The sequence below is a fragment of the Rhinolophus sinicus genome, chromosome 17 (assembly GCF_057876585.1).
Source record: "Rhinolophus sinicus isolate RSI-liver-muscle chromosome 17, RSI-T2T, whole genome shotgun sequence".
Lineage (NCBI taxonomy): Eukaryota > Metazoa > Chordata > Mammalia > Chiroptera > Rhinolophidae > Rhinolophus > Rhinolophus sinicus.
Window position 1 is genome coordinate 153,126,935 of NC_142517.1, and position 19,400 is coordinate 153,146,334.

The window sequence follows — 19,400 nt, forward strand, 5'->3', positions numbered from 1 at the left end:
ATTACTGGGAAGGCATTTTTAGGTGAGGAATAACATTTGTTATTAAATGTTCACAAAGGCCTTTCTTTCATGCCAATATGATTTTAAATGATGGAGTAATTTCTGTCATAATTGATTATTTGTCCCCATCCAGAATGATGTATGGACCACGGTTATTGGGGCTGTTCTTCAGTCATACCAGGCTCTTGGGTGTGATGTGGAGAAACTTGAATCTGCCCTGACCTACAAGGTGATTTTCATTTCTTGACAGTGTTTTAACTAAAATCTAGGTTGGATAATTTCAGAAAGTTTCATATTAGGTTAGAAGGCAGCTTTGATTTGGGGGAAATTCCTTGAGATGCCATCTGTCTTATTCTGAGAAAACACATCCTTTTTAATGAGTCAAATTTCTGGGAGTAGAAGGAACAACATTTTCGAAAATTATTTTTGAGATAATTTACTATTCCTAAGACTGAAAGCATATGAAAAAGAACATCTTCCTTTCACTAGTTTCAATATCCCAACCCTTTTCCCTTTGCATTCTGAACCATTCGGTTCAACTGACAGGGAGCCCATAAGTGTTCCCAGAATGTTTTTGGTTCTGGAATAGTCTGGCAATAGCTGTTTCAGAGAAAGCAAAAGATGCAGAGAATAAGGAATATGGCTGCATATTTTAGGTCAATTCTTTCCTATGCTTTGTGATCTATCAAGGAATTAAATATTTGGGGTTTTGAAAAATAGTTTTAGGTCAATTAATACAGTGTGACTGGACATCTTATACCTCATTTGGACCTGGCTGAACAGCAAAAATGAACTGAAATATTTCATTAGAAATTATATTTAAGGTTATACTTAAATGAAATAATGTGGAATGCTGATGTAAAATACAACACTTTGATGTACTTTTATGTATCACAATACATAAATTCAAATCACTTTAAATTATTAAATTATAATTTAGTTAACAATTAACTGACAAGACACAGAGATTTTAACAATGTAGTTTTAGAGGTTTAGAAAAAAATCCATTTAGTTTTTTTTTTTGCCTCTCAATAGTCTCAGAGTACAGTTGCTTTTCTCTAATCAACTTCATTTTTCACATTGTATTAATTAGCAAGCATCTTCCATTTGTCGAGTTTTCAGAGTTATCTTGCACTTTGATTTTTTTACTCACTTTGTAGTCACAAGATGAGAAATGTAGACACTGTGTACAAACAAGAAGTTCGTGCAAAGTCAAGCTCTCAAAACCACATGCAAGACTCTGGCACATGGTTTAGAGCTCACACACTTCAGGATCATGTGACACAGGCATGCAGATGAGAGGGAAGGAAAGCACCTACGTTATGAAAATAGAGGTTGATGAAAGAGAATGACATTTTCTTTATGACAATTATCTAATGCAAACCGTATACCCATAACCTTTACCAGAGTAGAGGAAGGGGCATATATGTGACTTTTTGTGGGGAGGGGGACACTGTATATAAATATTATTAGAGGTCAAGTCATTGTTAAAGTTAAGGATTTCTATTCTGTACTTGGCCTCTTCCAGGTTATCTTCCCCAATTTCTTGCTTTGTATTTCCTCTGCTATATCATGCAAAAGATATCAAAACTAACATTGGAAATCATTTAACAAGCTCTAAACCTGACAGATGACAAGGGTGTTCTCCACAATTTACACGAGAATTAAATTGGATATAAATACCTCCTGTTCTTACCGGTGGGTGTTGTGATTCCATGTATTAAGGTGTGAAGCAGACAGGAAAGAGATAAATCTTTCATAAGTACATTATAAATAGGCAAGTGGTATATAAACCATATTTATAGGTAATAGAGTCAAACAATGAAAGGTAAATAGTTGTCACAAAAAAGACTTTATCACAAAAAAAAAAAAGGTCACAAAACTAGAGTTATATGGAGAGGGGAGGTACAATAAATAAATGTTTTATTACTGCTATTGAAATAATCTGGCAATATATGGAACAACAAAATTGAGTGACACATGTTTTGATTAAAAGTTCTTGACACTGCTTTAGCAGACCCACCATTAAAGAATCCCCAAAAGTTTCTTAATGGTGATATGTTTGTTAAACAATAATATAGGTGGAAATATATAAAAAGTGATCAATTTATAGGTATTTTCTTGTGAGATTAAAGTGTTACCCTGGTGAGATCAATTTATCCAATGAATTTTTACAAGGAACTTTGGGATATTTAGAAATAAGTCATGAAGTTCAGTGTTAATTTTGCATAAAATATGCTAATTGATTAACTCTTCAAATTAAAATTTTTATAATGACATGTCCTTTTCAATCAAATAAATCACACGCAGCAAAGATAAACTAATCCATATATAAATATATCTTTCAAATTGGGCAATATTTGCAATGCTTTTGGCACCTTGACTGTTAATTTTGAACCTTTGCTTTTTTTTCAGAATATTACTAGTCAAATAAAAATAAAGTATATCTAAATTGTACAGGTTAACTTATGCAAAAATTGTATTATACTGTCGATGCCATTGTATGTGAGGAGTTTTGTTTTCTGAAGATTCTTAGAAACAGGGTCCTTGCCCAGCGAAGGAGTAGCTGTATGGGAAAGGACCACATTTTTAATCTTTTTTTAATAGGTCTATAGAATGCCATAGAATTTGGACTTGTCATATAATTTATCTTCAGCAATCAGTTTCTATAGGCTAAACAGCTAGATCAAAAAAAGTGTGCAAATTTCCTAATAATATAAGAGCTCTGTGGACCACACTCATATCACAAATTCTGCTGATTTTTGAGCATTGATAGAGGAGGAAAGGGTTATGAAAGGTGATTGGTGGTGTTGAATTTGCTTAAAAGTTATGAAGGAATCCATATCTCCCCCTTGAAAGGAAAGATGAATTAAACCAGGTACAGTAAAAGGGCACATAGTTATCTGTTTAAAATATAGAAAACTTGTCCTTCCCATAAACATGAAACTTCCTACCATTAATGTTTATGACATACTTAAGTTCCCTAAACTCTCCCCAAAATCCTCAAAATGTCCTATTATTTTTTAAAGTGTTACCCTTGGGTCTCTGTTTGGGGGTTCATAGTTATTATTGTTTACTTGCAAAATCCTAATGTACGTGAGTCCAACTATTTTTTGGGGGGGTTCTGGCAGCTAGGCCATGTGATGAAAGCCCACGTCCCAGCTTAGCGATGCTCTTTCTAAGCAGAAGTGGGAACTCTACTGCACACAGTTATATCAGTTTGCATCACGTTATAATGCTTTTGCCACACAGTATAACTAGAATATAGCACCATGCAATGCCATGAATTGAAAATGAGAGACTATCTCCAGGGGAGAAAATAAACATCTGAGAGAGGAAAACAAAAACAAGGGGTTCAAAGCTGGTGAGACTGGCTTTTCCATTGTGGCTGTAGCTATAATACCTGTGGTGCTTCCATTTTGGAAACAGAAATACATACCATGTTCATGTCAATGCCATTGGTGTAAGTCCACGCATGTTGGAAATACTCTTCAAGCCGTTGCCGCAGAGGGTTGGGAATTTGGTGAAAGCGAATGAACTCTTTTACTCGCAGCATTTGCATGTGGTACCTGGCAGTTCCCGAGTATAGTCTTTGGATAATTGCAGATACATTCCCAAAAATGCTTGCGTACATTAGTGCTGGATTGGATAAAAAACAAAGTTATGGGGGAAGACTGCACTTGTGCATATTATATCTTGTCAGAACATCAAGTATGTCGAATTTTGATCTCAATCCAGTTGTGATGATTTACGACTGGCCCATTTTGTGTGTGTGTGTGAGTGCACACGTGCGAGTGTCATGGGGGTGGAAGTTAAACCAATCATGTTGTCAATTTTATAATTTTGTTGATAAATCTGGAAAGAAGTATCTAAATTCATCATGGATTCTAAATTAACGTAAAAAACTCAGATTGTTTACAGTATCAACCTATAATCTGCAGTGTTGATAAGAGACAAAATGACTTAGATTAAACATTTTATACTGTAATAAGAAGGCATGTCATGGGGTTACCATAAATATGTTTTATGTAATTGGAGTTAAAAATGTTAATTTTAAATTATGATATCTTGCCTCTCAGCTTAAAACCTACCCTTATAATATTAAAAATCTATCATAAATCTTAAGATTATTTTGAATAATTTGGATTTGCTACAGAATGAAAACTTGCTTTAAGGAATTAATACTTTCCTTAGAGTTTTTATTTGTATATAATTTTTATTTTTTAAAAACTAATTTTTATACTATTTCTACATGAGAAAAATATCTGGCTTAGAATATGAGAATATTGTTTTCTTTTTATAGAGAAAAATAGACTACATCTTTGTTATTTCATCTATGGGAAGAAAGAAACTGCTATGACATCCCTTGCTATATATTCAATACTTAGGTAGAATACCCCTTTTTTGTGCTTCCTGGGCTAAATATTTATGATTGAGCATAAGCATTTTAAGCCTTCTTCTCTTTCTTATTATATTTGCACTCAGTTTCTAATAATCCTAAAAATCCTGTACAGAAGGTCAAATCATAATACATGGTCTATATCTTTGGGTGTGTCAAAACTTAGAGGCACTAACATTGCAATATACCAAGCAAGTGGGAAAAAAAAGCAGTTTGAAGAGTTTGATTCAACTATATTCAACCAACACATATTTTCCCCCAACACATTTTATAAAACATTACTTCTATGAACCACTATAATCATTTTTAAAGTAGATTTTGGCCAGAATCAAAGCAAGTGTTTTAAAATGACTTATCTTCTTGATCATTTGCTTTCTTTTCCATCTTATCTTTCTCTCTTGATTAACATGGTCCTTGTTGACCACAGGTGTCCCAAGTAAGAGAATGTCCCAGAAAAAGGGGTGGCCCTTTGCTTTTATCTATTCAAAAGGATGAAAGTTGGGAAGACCTGTGTGGCTGAATTGGGATGTGTGAAAGACAGTAAGTCTCAGTACGGTAGACAAAGTATTTAGTTGTATCTTCCACAGAAAAAAGATGTGAGCTTAATTTGAATAAATGAATAGTTGATTCGAAGGGGAGTTAACAATACTTGCCTGAAACTGATTCCTGTGATGCAAGGAGGTTCATGTGAAAAATGTATTTTACTCTACGTAATTATAGTGTTGGAAATATTTGAGCATGCTGTTATGTTTCCAAAGTACATACCATATTCTCAGGAAATAGTACAGATTAAATTAATGTGATTTAATCAGAGGACACATAATCAATGCTACATATTTTATCTAACCCATATAATTACTCAGAGTCAGGGAAAACATTCTTATTTCATTTTTAATAAATACTGTGGTTTTATCTCCATACTGCCATAAAAATGAACCAAAACATTAGTTTGGGTTATAAACAGCATTTTTCATCATTGACAAGATGGTAAAATCTAGATTATGAGTACATAGTTGAATACATGAATGACCTGTATTTCTCTTAAGAAATTCTATGCTGATGTGCTGATGGCTTTTTAAATTACAATAAAGGAATGAATTTCTTCCTATTTTTGGGAAGCAAATAGAACTAAAGGCTGTCATCAATGGAGAAGCACAAAATGATTATATTCTGTACACATTATTTAATTAATTCCCATTAACTGGCATAAAATATGAATCAAAAGCAAATTGGTATATAAGCATTTATCTCTTCAACTCACCATTTTATTTAGCTTTCTTTAATAGGGAATTATTTCATCAAAATGGTTTGCTTTAGGTTTAAATGTTATAGAAATAAAACACACACATCTTAAAAATTTCTTCAGCATACTGTACCCCAATGCTAACCATACTAATGAATTATGATGTGCTAACCCAGTTAATGAATTTAGTTTGCCATTGGGTGTTAGCTTGAAACACACTGATAGAGCAAATACTCTTGGTTTTCTACATATTATACAAACTTAAAAAAAAAGTTGTAACCTAATACTTTATTGGCGTGTAATTTACATATAAAATGAATCATTTAAGTGCATAGTTCAGTTGGTTCTGACAAATGTATACACTCTTGTAAACACAATCAATATATAAAACATTTCCATCACCCCAAAATAATTTACTATGTTCCTTAGCTGCCTGCCTACTCATTTCAGACCCTAGGCAACTACTGAGTTTATGTCATTAAAGATTAGTTTCCATTTTCTGGGATTTCATATACGTGGAATCAAAATGCACATGTTAATTTGTGTCTGACTTCTTTTGCTCCATATCATGTTTTTTGCGATTCATTCTGTTGTGTGTATCAGTAATTTATTCTTTCCTATCACTGAGTAGATTTGCATTATGTGGCTGTACCATAGTTTCTTTCTTCTGTAGCTGGAACTCTCACTGTTTTTAGTTTTTGGCTATTATGAATAAAACTGCCATGAACATTTGTGAACAAGTCTTTGCTTTGAGCACATGTTTTCATTTCTCTTTTAAACACCTAGGAATGGAATTGCTGAGTTGTGTGGTATGTTTAACTTCATAAGAAACTACGGAACTATTTCCCCTAATTGTCATTTCACACTCCCACAAGCAATATGTAAGAATATCAGTGGTTCCACAACTTTTCCAATATTTGATATTATCAGTCTTTCATTTGAATCATTGTAGTGGTATGTACAATCTCATTGGGGTTTTAATTTGCATTTTCTGTTGAATAATAACAGTATTTCATGCACTTAGCCATTCATATATCTTTTTTTGTAAAATGTCTGTTTAAATGTTTTGCTTATTTTTAAATTGAGTTGCCTTCTTATTATGGTGTTGTAAGAATTCTTTTTTTTTTATATCTAAGTATTGAGAATATTTTTTCCAGTCTATCATTTACCTGTTTCTTTTCTTAACAGCATCCTTTGAAAAGTTGAAGTTACAAATTTTGATAAAATCCAATTTATCAATTTGATTTTATGGCTCAGGATTGTTTTTTGTTTGTTTGTTTCAGTTTTGGTAATTTGTATCATTCAAAGAATTTGTCCATTTCATCTAAGTTGTCATATTATCATAAAGTAATTCATAATATTATTTTATTATCCTTTTAATATCTTTAGAATTTGTAGTAATATCTTTTCTTTCATGCAAGACATGGGTAACTTATGACTTCTCTCTGTCCAATGTAATTGGTGATTTATCAATTTTATTGATCTTTTCAAAGAGCCAGAATTTTTCCCATTAATTTTGTATATTGTTTGTATGTTTTATATTTTAATATTTTTATTCTTACTTCTCATTCTTCTCTACTACTTATATTAAGTTTAATTTGCTTGTCTTTTACTAGCTTTTTAAGATAGAAGCTTAGATCTTGGATTTTAGACTTTGCTTCCTTTTTAATAAAAACAGTTAAAACTATAAACTTCACTGGCCACTGTTTTAGTTACCTCTTACAAATTCTGATACATTTTATTTTCATTTTAATTCAGTTAAAACTGTTTTCTAATTTTAATGTGATTTTTTTTTTCTTTGAATGATAAGTTATCTGGAGTGTGTTACTCGATTTCCAAATATTTGGGACGTTCCATATATCTATCTATTGTTCTTTCTTTCTTTCTCTCTTTTTTCTTTTTACTAATTTCTGGTTTCTCTTGTGTTCAAAGAAATAACTCTGTATGATTTAATACTTTTAAATTTATTGAGATTTATTTTTGGGTCCAAAATATGATCTTTCTTGGTAAGTTGTTTTATAGTTCAACATAGGATCTGTCTTGGTGAATGTTCCACATTCACAAGAAAAGAATGTGAATTCTGCTAGTATTCTGTAATAGCCAATATGTCATGTTAATTTGATAGTATTGCTCAAGTCTTTTATATTTGTACTGATTTTTGTGGGGTTTTTTTTTTTTTGTCTACTTATTTTATTAAATACTGAAAGAGGGGTGTTGTAATTGCTACCTATAACTGTGGGAGTCTTGCAAATTTGTTTATTTCTCCCTTAGGTTCTGTCAGTTTTTGCTTGATTTAAATTAAAGCTCTATGGGGGGCATACACATTTAGGACTGTGGTGCTTACGTTATCTCTGGTAATAGTTCTTGTCCTGAAATCTACTTGGAAATCAATACTGTTCCTTAGATTTTCTCATTATTTTTTATATGTACATTTTTTTCTTTTATCTATGTCTTTATTTTTTAAGTTTTTTTTTTAGACAGCATATAGTTGAGACAAAAAAAAAAAAATACAGTCCAACAGAACTAGAAAAAGAACAGCAAACAAAGCCAGAGTGAGTAGAAAGAAGGAAATAATAAAGATTAGAGTTGAAATAAATGAAGAAATGAAAGGAGTCTTAAAGAGAAAAAAAAAAAAAAAGAAACAACAGAAAAGATCATTAAAACCAAGAGCTGGTTCTTTGAAAAGATAAACAAAATTGATAAACCTTTAACCAGACTCATTATTAAAATAAAAGACAGAGGACCCAAATAAGTAAAATCAGAAATGAAAGAGGAAAAATGATAACTGACACCACAGAAATACACAAGATTAAAAGAAAATACTACGAACAATTATATGCCGAGAAATTGGACAATCTGGAAAAATTGGATAAATTCCCAGAAACATAAATCTTCCCAGACTGAATCAAGAAGAAACAGAAAATCTGAACTGACTAATTACTACAAATGAAGTCAAATCAGTAATCAAAAACTTCTTAACAAATTAAAGTCCTGGACCAGATGGCTTCACAGGTGAATTTTACCAAACATTCAAAGAATTAACACCAATCCTCCTGAAACTGTTTCAAAAAAATTCGAGCAAAGGGAAAGCTCCCAAACTCATTTTATGAGTCATTACCCTGATTCCAAAACCAGACAAAGATAGTATAAAAAAAGAAAACTATAAGCCCATATCCCTGATGAACATAGATGCAAAAATCCTCAACAAAATATTAGAAAACTGAATTTAGCAATACATTAAAATGATCATGCACCATGATCAAGTGGGATTTATATCTGGGATGTAAGGTTGGCTCAATATCTGAAAATCAGTTAATGTGATATACCACATTAAAAAATTTTGAAAAAAATATATATGATCATATCAATAAGTGCAGGAAATGAAAGCATTTGACAAAATCCAGCATCCATTTATGAAAATAAACAAACAAACAAACAAACAAAAACCTCTCAGTAGAGTGGGAATAGAGGGAATCTACCTCAACATAATTAAGGACATACACAATAAACCCACAGCTATCATCATACTCAATAGGGAAAAGCTAAAGCATTCTCTTTAAGATCGGGAACAAGACAAGGAAGCCCACTTTCACCAGTTTTATTCAACATATTATTGGAAGTCCTAGCCACAGCAATCATGCAAGAAAGTTATAAAAGTCAGGCACATTGAAAAGGAAGAAGTAAAACTGCCATTATTTGCAGATGACATGATACTATATAGAGAAAACCAAAAAAAATTCCACCAAAAAACTATTAGAACTGATAAATGAATTCAGTAAAGTAGCAGGATACAAAACTAATATTCAGAAATTGGTTGCATTTTTATACACTAATAATGAACTATAAGAAAGAGAAATTAAGAGAACAATCTCATTTACAATTGCATCTAACAAAATCAAATATCTATAAGTAAATTTAACCAAGGAGGTGAAAGACTTGTACTCTGAAAACTATAAGGCACTGAAGAAAGAAACCGAAGAAGATACAAATAAATGGAAGCGGATACCATGCTCATAGATAAGAAGAATTGACATGGTTAATATGTCCGTATTACCAAAGCAATCTATAGATTCAATGAAATTCCTATCAAAATACTAATGGACCTAATATTTTTCTAGTATTCACAGAACTAGAACAAATCTTGAAACATATGGAACCACAAAAGACCCCAAATAGCCACAGCGATCTTGAGAAGGAATAAAATTGGAACTATCATGCTACCTGATATCAAACTATAATGCAAAACTATAGAAATCAAAACACATGGTACTGGCATAAAGTCAGACACATAGATCAATGGAACAGAATAGAGAGCCCAGAAATAAGCCCATGCCTATATAGTCATTTAATCTATGACACAGGAGGCAAGAGTATACAGTGGGATAAAGTATCCACTAAATGGTGTTAAAAAAAACTGGACGAATATATGCAAAAAAAAAATAAATAAATAAACTAGACCACCTTCTTACACCATATACAAGAATGAGCTCAAAATGGATTACAGACTTAAATGTAAGACCCAAAACTATAAAACTCTTACAAGAAAACACAGTAAATGAATGGGAGAAGGTATTTGCCAATGATATAGCTCACAAGTGATTAATATCCAAAATTTATAAAGAGCCCATACGACTCAACATCAGAAAAATAATCCAATTAAAAAAATGGGCAGAGGCACTGAATAGACATTTTTCCAAAGAGGACATACAGGTGGCCAATAGGCATATGAAAAGATGATCACCATCACTAATCATCAGAGAAATTAAAATTCAAACCACAATGATATACCACCTCACACCTGTCAATGTCTATCATCAGTAAATCAACAAGCAAGTGTTGGCGAGGATGCAGAAGAAAGGGAACTCTCATGCACTGTTGATGGGATTGTAAATGGTGCAGCCACTATGGAAAACAGTATGGAGATTCCTCAAAAAGTTAAAAATAGAACTACCTTATGACCCAGCAATTCCACTTCTGGGTATTTATTTGAAGAAATCCAAAACACTAATTCGAAAAGATATATGCACCCCTATGATTATTTCAGCACTATTTACAATAACCAAGATATGGAAGCAACCTAAGTGCTCATCAATAGACCACTGGACAAAGAAGATGTGATCATATATATATATATATATATATATATGATCACATCTTCTTTGTCCAGTGGTATATATATATACTTCCCAGTATATATATATACTTCCCAGCCACACAAAATAATAAAATCTTACCATTTGTGACAACATGGATGGACCTATACATTATAATGCTAAGTGCAATAAATCAGACTGAGAAAAATAAATACCATATGATCTCACTTATATGCGGAATCTGAAGAACAAAATAAATAAACAGAAACAAACTCATGGATACAGAGAACAAATTGATGGTTACCAGTGGGGAGCGGGTTTGGGCGGACTGGGTGAAAAAGGTGAAGAGATTAAGAAATACAAATTGATAGCTACAAAATAGTCACGGGAATATAAAGTGCAGCATAGAGAATACAGTCAATAATGTTGAACAACTATGTACAGTGGCAGGTGGGTACTAAATGTCTAACCACTATGCTGTTGACCTGAAACTAATATAAAATAATATTGAATGTCAACTGTAACTAAAAAAAGAATAATAAAAAAAGTGAAAAATAATAAAAATACAGTCTGACAATTTCTGTAGTTCAATGAGACTTTAGATCACTTACATTTAATATAGTTTGGTTTAAATATATGGTTTGGTTTAAATCTACCATCTTGCTATTTGTTATCTCCATTTCCCCCTTGTTTTTCATTTCCTGCTACCTTTCAGGTTTATTATTTTTTATTATTCCATTTCATCTTCCCTGTTGTCTCTTTAGCTGTAGGATTTACAATATGAATTTTTAACTTATCACTATCTACCTTAAGTAATGTAATACTATTTCATGTATAGTGTAGAAATATTACAATATACTTCCATGTCCTCCTACAATTTTTGTTCTATCATTATCATATTTTTACTTTTACGTTAGTTATAAAAACTACAAATTTAATGTCACTATTTTTACTTTAAATAATTATTTTTGAAGACATTTAAAAATGAGGAAAAATCTTTTAAATTTACCCATACATTTAACGTTTCTACATAGTGTTCTTCATGCCTTTTAAAACATCCAAAGTTTCATCTGGTATCATTCTTTTTTTTTTTTTAAGAACTTTACAATTTCTTGTAGTATGCTTATAATGAATTATGCCAGGTTTTGTTTATCATTTTTGAGAATAGTTTAATTGTACAGAAATTTCTATATTGACTGATTTTGTTTTTCTTCCAGCATTTTAAAGATTTAATTCCATTATCTTCTGGCTTGCATTGTTTCTAATAAGAAATCTGCTACCAACCTGATGTTTTCCCTTTGTACATTATGTCTTCCTTTCCCTCTAGTTATTTTTAAGATTTTATTTTCTCTTTATCATTATTTTTCATTATTTTGATTATAATGCACCATGTGTGTGCATGCACACACACATGCATGTCTGTGTTCAACCTGTTTGGGATTTACTGAACTTCTTGGATCTGTGGTTTATAATTTTTATCAATTTTAGAAAATTATCAGCCATTTCTTAAAAAAATTTTCTTCTGCATCCCTCCCCCATTTTCTGGAAGTCCACATGCATATTTGCTCAAGTGCTTTGTATTGGCTACTACTTCCATCATCTCTGTTAAATTCAGATGTAGGCTAAAAAAATTTTTTTCTCTTGCTCAAGGTTACATTTTCTTGTTTCTTAGTATATCTATTAATCTTTTAATAGATGATGTGCATTGTAAATTGAACATTGTTCATCGTTGTATATTTTTTGTCTTCCTAGAGAAATGTTACATTTGTTCTTACAGTTAGTTACATTACTTGTAGATCAGTTTGCTCCTTTTGAGAGCTGTTTTTAGGCTTTGTACTGGCCTAGACTAGTGCTAGTACTATAGCAACACTTTTCTGAGCATTCAGTTGAATACCAGTGTTCAATGAAGGGTTTCTACTGGCTGGCAGGAACTTGAATATCTCCCATACCTGTGTGAGCGCTGAAAGTTGTCTCGCTTACAGTACTTCTGGTATTTATTTGCCTGGGTTTGAGAAGTTTTAGCTCATGCATTTGGGATTCAATATTCATCAGTAGTCTCAAGGGAATAACTACACAGTTTTCTGGAGCTTTTCTTTCCCATAGCTGCCTCTTGTCTGATTGTCTTGCCAACTATAGCACCTCTGCCTCCACGACCTCTGATCTTGTTTTCTTAGCTCAGTGAGATGACTGTCCTCTCCTTAGGTGGCTTTGCCTTTCACTGTGGAGTAGAAAGTGCCTCCAGGCAGCAAGCTGAGGATATCGTGGGGCTTATATTTTTTGTTTTCCTTCTTTCAGGGATCAAACTCCTCTACTATTTGATTTCCAATGCTGAAAATAGTTGACATATATATTTTATTTAGTTTTCTGTTATATAAAAATAAAAATACAGGGGTATGGTAAGGTTCTAGTCATTCTATCATGGCTACAAGCAGAAATCCAGTAATATTTTTTATTTACATATTATAAAAATAAGAAATTCTTCCAAGATGTTTGTCAAGGAGGTCATAGATGAAATACATTTGTTTTTATTTACTGGTTTATGTGTTTTTAAAATTAAACATCTGTGTTAAATTTATAATAACTGAATAAAGATATAAACTTATATATTAGAATACAGAGATATAAATACATGAGCATCACTTATATTTACACCTATTTAATGGTTGCTTACAGTTTCCTTTCTTTGTCATCTTGAATTGTGTACACTTTTAAAATGAATTATCTGGTTACTGTTCTCTATAGATATTCAGAAGTACAACTGGTAACTTTCTTTGCAAATAGCAGCTTTTAAAATGTACCTATAGATATCTGAGTTGTTTGTATATAGTTAGATGCTGGTTTTCAATGTTTAATTTTTACTTTCCATAGGGATGATTGATTGTTTCATTTTTCTAGAGCTAGACTTCAAATTTTTCTTCTAGAATGAAGATTTGATTTAAAGAAGCTCAGGGATGATAAGAGAGTTCAATCTGATATAGATTAGACTATAAAAACTATAACTAGGATTAGTACATATACAATATTTTACATTAAATATTTGGATATTGTATTTTAATATTTGCTTGAAATCAGGTCACTCATAGATCTGAAGAGTATTTACTTAGTGTAGAAATATAACCATAGGAAAGCAAATCATTTGTTAATACAGTAGGCTCTAAATGGAAATATTATGTATAGATACACCCACATAGATCAAATGGCTAAGCAAATATCAGTGGCATTCTTATTACTGTTCAGTTTCAAATCTTAATTTTACCTTTTTTTAAAATTCATGGAATAATAGGTCATGATAGAATTCTTGGGAATTTTTATAAATTTTTCCTGTGCAACATTAAGCTTTATGTAATCCCATTTTGATTAAGGTTTGTAGAACCAAGTTAGTTTTTCAAATAAAGGATATTATGTATAATGTGGATGTCTCTTACTTTACTCAGTTGACTAGAATGATTTTTCTTGTCTTAAAATATATGAAATTCATCTGCAGGAGACACGTATTCTTCTTAAGGAAGCAACAGAAATACCCTAGTGCCATATTTAAAAAAGAAGAAAAAGTGAAAAAAAAAAAAAAAAAAGATAGAAGGAAAAATGATAAAAAAGAAAGGAAGAAAAGAAGAATGAAAACTGCCAATAATTCCCCTGATTTAGGAATTAGAGTTGAGGTGTAGAACAAGTAAAGAGCTGAGTTTTCTTTAACTTAAAATAATTCACGTGATAAACAGTTCTGTTTTTCACTTAATTCTCAGAAGTGGCAAGGATTCCTAAATGGTGAACAGGTTAAACTTCAGTGCATGTTAAAAATTCTTTTTTACAAATTCTAAGTTTTAAATTGCAGGGTTTGTTTTCTTAAAACACAAGTATATACGTAGATATAGATGTAGGTATATATTTACATAGGTGTCTAAGTAACAAAAAAAACACCTTTTTTTTCTTCTTTTCTTTGTTTGCTACTTATGACACTAAAGTTGATAACCACTAAATGTATTTACTAGCTGTTATAATCACAGACTGATTTGGACTGTGTTTGCTTTGCTCTGAGAGATTCAATCTCTCTGAAATGGGTTTTTCTATTATTTTCCAGTAGGCCTCACTTCCATTTCCTCTGGGTGCAATATTACTTCTGTGTTTATAGCCAAGACTGAGCCTGAACTTGTAGAATATCTTATGAGTTATTTAAATATACTGTTCTTTTACTATACAAATGTTACTAAAACACCAAGACATATATATTGAAAATAAGTTTTAAATAAAGTGGACAATAAACTGGTGAATCTATTTAAGTTTTATAAATAAAGCTTATATAAGGCCATCTCATTAGTCAATATGTTAACACTTAAGAATCAACTCTGGATATTTTCAAAGTTGTACACTGTCTAAGGATGATGCTTTTTTTAAGCTTTGTAAATTCACCAAACTTTTGCTAATTGCTGCCTGATATTAGCAAGGTTATCTTAGTAGTTCACAGTGTGATGTAAAAAATATATATATACTAACATTAAAACATCCTTAGCTTAATACAGACATTTTTCTTATTCCAAAGAATGAACCTTATAAATAATGTTCAGTGATATTACCTAATTACAAGGTAAAGGTTAATCACTTAGGCCTTGGCATAGTGTCACAGGGAATGGAATTTGTAGTCAGTGACTGGGGAAATTATATATATATATATATATATACACACACACACATACACATACACACATATTGTATATATACAGATATACAAGATAAACTTACATTATAATTAATAGTAGTGATATATATATATGTATGTATGTAAATCTATCTATCTATCTATCTATCTATCTATCTATCTATCTATCTATCTATCTATCTATCTGCTACATCTAGTAATATAATGTAAAGTAATACTTCCCATTCTAATCTGGCCTCAGCCTGAAATAGAAAATAACTACTGGTAATAAATCACACACATATTTTTACAGCAGTAAAAGTGAACTGAAAATTTCAATTCCTGAATTCCAACACCCGTGTCACTTCAGTTTTATGCTCATGGTTATCTGAGGTCTGAAAATCTTTGGTGTCTCCCAGTCACACAGAGAATCAGATTTGATAGACTATCATACCCAAATATATAATCCCATTACTTCTACAATTTTCTATAATTTTTTCTATTCCTTACTTTAAATATGCTAGAGATCTCAATTTTGTGATATTATTTTATCCTAACAAATAATGAAAGAGAAATCTACTTACAGCCAATCAACATGACACAAATGGAAAATATTTTCTCCGAATTCGTGTTAGGAGACACATTCCCGAATCCCACACTGGTTAAACTGCTGAAGGTAAAATAAAGTGCTGTGACATATTTGTCTTTAATGGAAGGTCCAGAGCTTGAGTCACTGTCATTGTAACGTTTTCCGATTTGCTGTCCTAAGGAATCCAACCATCCGATTTTGTCAGTCAGGTAAGGCCTTTCTACATTCCCGATTGCATACCAAATGCAAGCCAGCCAGTGAGCAATCAGGGCAAATATGCACATTAAGAGCATTAACACAGCAGCGCCATATTCTGAGTATCGGTCAAGTTTGCGAGCCACTCGCACAAGACGAAGGAGTCGAGCTGTCTTCAAAAGACCAATTAATGTCGTTGTCTGTGGAAGTAAATGTGTATTGTCAGAAACAGTTGGTAAACAATTCAATGTATAATCCTGTGAAGCTATGTAGGCAGAAACAGGTTAAAACAATATGATAGCATTGAGGATAACTGTATATTTGTATTGTGGTTTTTGTTGTTGTTGTTGTTGTTGTTGTTGTTTTTTTTTTTTTTTTTTTTAACTTTACCTTTGCTTTGGAAAATATCTTGGCATGCAAGACCCATAGCACAAATTATCTTGTTTTATACTCTAACCAAGAACCTTGCACATCATGGATACTTCAGTAAATCATTCATCCACCAACAAACATTCCAGTGTGTTACCGGTGTGCCTAGCAAGTGCCATACTGGCCTTAGAGTGTTGAACAAATATACATGGTCGCTTTCTATAATAATAGAGACTGTTATTTAGTAGACAAAGTGTCTTATGTAATGAAGGGAGTCAAGGTCCCCTGTCTACTGGAAAGAGACAAATATTTTTAAAATAAACAAATAATAAGATCATTTCAGAGATGAGAAGTGCCATGATGATAGTAAAACAAAGTGAAATGATGGAGAGTAATTGAGAGCATGGGATGGAATGAGGACCGCTTTAGAAAGAAAGGCCAAGGAAGGCCTTGCTTAGAAGCTGACCTTAGTGTTGAGAAAGATTTGCATAGTGAAAAGGAGCCAGTCAAGCAGACAACTGGGAAATATATTGGATGATCACACGCATGCATTAGGCACTATGTTTCAATGCATTTTTTTCTTCCTAAGTGTGTTAAATTGACAAATTGCTTTGTGTTATCCCAATGATATTATGTACGCTTTGGGGTGTGATTTGTATAACTAATTACATGATTATTATTGACCAGGTATCTAATCATAGGACATTTCTATATAATAACAGGATAGTTAACTGGTTGTTTGGACTTGAAATCTGATAAGCACAAATTACAACTTGATTTCTTAAGTTTTCTAAATAATGTCAACTATAAGTACTACATAATTCACAGGGCATATAATTATTCCATAGTTACATGGTGTTTACCAATCAATTATTGAGTCATTTTATCTGTTCATTGTTGGTGTTTATTTCACAAAATGCATCCAACTGAGTTAAGAAAACTTATATTTTAATTAAAGAAACAGCTCATGGAATAACTATCACTCTATATCTATTCATATTGACATGGTAGAAAAAGGGCACTAAATATCAAGAAAAACATTTTCATTAAAATGCTATAATAAGTATTGCATTTTCCCCCCCTTGGGCTATAGTGGTCACAAGGGAAGGGGAGATTCCTGAATCTCCCTGAATTCTTTAATTCAGTTAGTATTGGAATACTCTAGAGGTGAGAGGAGCTTATGAAGTTGAGATCTGCTTGTCACAACTGGACTCAAATCTTTGCTCATTTTGGAATGTGTGGAGAGATGAGCCTTCTCTGTTTTCAGTGGTGGGTTCTTATTTTTCAGGGTGCAAAAGAGGAAATAGTTTTTTTTTCTCCTTTACAAACTTAAAAGTATACCTCTTCTCAATGAATAAATGGAGAGTTTAAGTTAGTACTAGGTGGTTTCCTTGGAGAAATGTCAACTTTCTACTATTTGTATTATCAATATTTCAGCTTAGCAGTTACATGCAAAGACTTTGGAACAGACAATCTTATGTTTGAATGCTTCTTCTATGCCAGGGTGCCACCTAGGAGAAGAAGTCATTTATTAAATTTCTAAGTGTCAAATTTCAATGTAATTGGGCATAATGACGCCTACCTTGCAGGATTGTAGATAATACCCAATAAACGGTAGCTTTTCATGTTTTTATTTGAACATCACATATACTTTTGTTTCCATCAGCAAGCAGGAACTTTATATTGTGAAACGGGTTGTTAGCGCTTACACACTTTCCAGATGCATTACCTAGATATCCCAAGTGGAGGCTTTCCAACATTGGTCTTGCAGCCTCCACAGGAAATGGCAGGGATTTTAAAGACAAGGATTTCATCTATAAGCCCTGAGAGCTCAGACTCTTGTAACAGGAATCACCTTGGTTCAATGTGTTATAATTTCTACACTTCACAGCTTAACTCTGTGTGTTTATTTTTCATCCTAGTCCTGTTACCTATTTTCTTATGTGAGAAATCAGAAATATTTGAGGATTATTATTCAAAACTTCTTGTCCTTGGAACAAAATTTCTCTCTGAACCTCAAAGTAAATGAAATATGAAAATTCTGTAGTTATTTGGTTAATGAAATGAGATGCTGCAAAACAAATGAGCTGTTTTTATAACATATTGTGATAATAAGTACTAATGACTCTTCTGGCTGCAAAGTTGGTAGAGTTAAAATGATGTTATGAAAAGAAAAGCTATCAAATCGGCTATGTATGCCACCCACCTCCTTTTTGCCCTCTTTCCAAAGAAACCTCTGATGTTTCTTCTAGAATTATATTAAAATAAGATAAAAACCTAGGTGTCAGTAAGTTTCCTAAGGAGATAAATAAACATATCTTACATAATAACATACAAGTGATACCTTTTCTGAAAAAAATATAAAAGCTTAAGAAATATGGTACATAATGAAGTCTCAAACCAGTTTCACAAGGATGAGCGAATATTGACTTCAACAGTCAAAGCCACGTTCTCAAGCATTACTGCCCATGCTAGTTTGACATCGTGAGAAATGACTTGGTCTTATTTCTATTTTTATCAAGATGCTGCTAACACACCTGGGCATTCTTTCTTAGCTACAGTTGTGTACAGCACAACTTGTAGATAACACTTAAGACTTTAATAACTCTTTTCTTCCTCTTCTAATTTAAATATCTCTTTAAAGATTTAAGGTGTTTTACTCCAGATTGCACGACAGAGAGAAGCGATTGTGCCAAAATCTCAGAGAGAGTAGCCTAAAGAATGATCAATCTCCTCTTGGTGATTTGTTGAAGACTAGTATTTCCCATCGTTTAGTTCAGTGGACTATCTTTGTATTATCTGCAAGTGAAAAATGGGACCCACAATCACCTTATAATATGATTGTGTTGACATCAAAATTTCGCTGAGTAGAATGTTTT

At 32.1% G+C, this 19,400-nt stretch overlaps 1 protein-coding gene across 7 annotated transcripts in view; it reads right to left on the reverse strand.

The window, feature by feature from the left end:
* The window catches only part of KCNH7 (potassium voltage-gated channel subfamily H member 7), a 438,357-nt gene that overhangs the window by 49,984 nt on the left and 368,973 nt on the right, over positions 1–19,400 (reverse strand). For all 7 annotated transcript variants that reach the window (XM_088794493.1, XM_074337138.2, XM_074337148.2 and 4 more), the window contains 2 exons: positions 15,953–16,352; positions 3,440–3,639 (listed from right to left, as the gene is read on the reverse strand). In XM_088794493.1, coding sequence (XP_088650619.1) covers positions 3,440–3,639; positions 15,953–16,352 — 600 coding nt within the window. The remainder of the gene's footprint in view (positions 1–3,439; positions 3,640–15,952; positions 16,353–19,400) is intronic.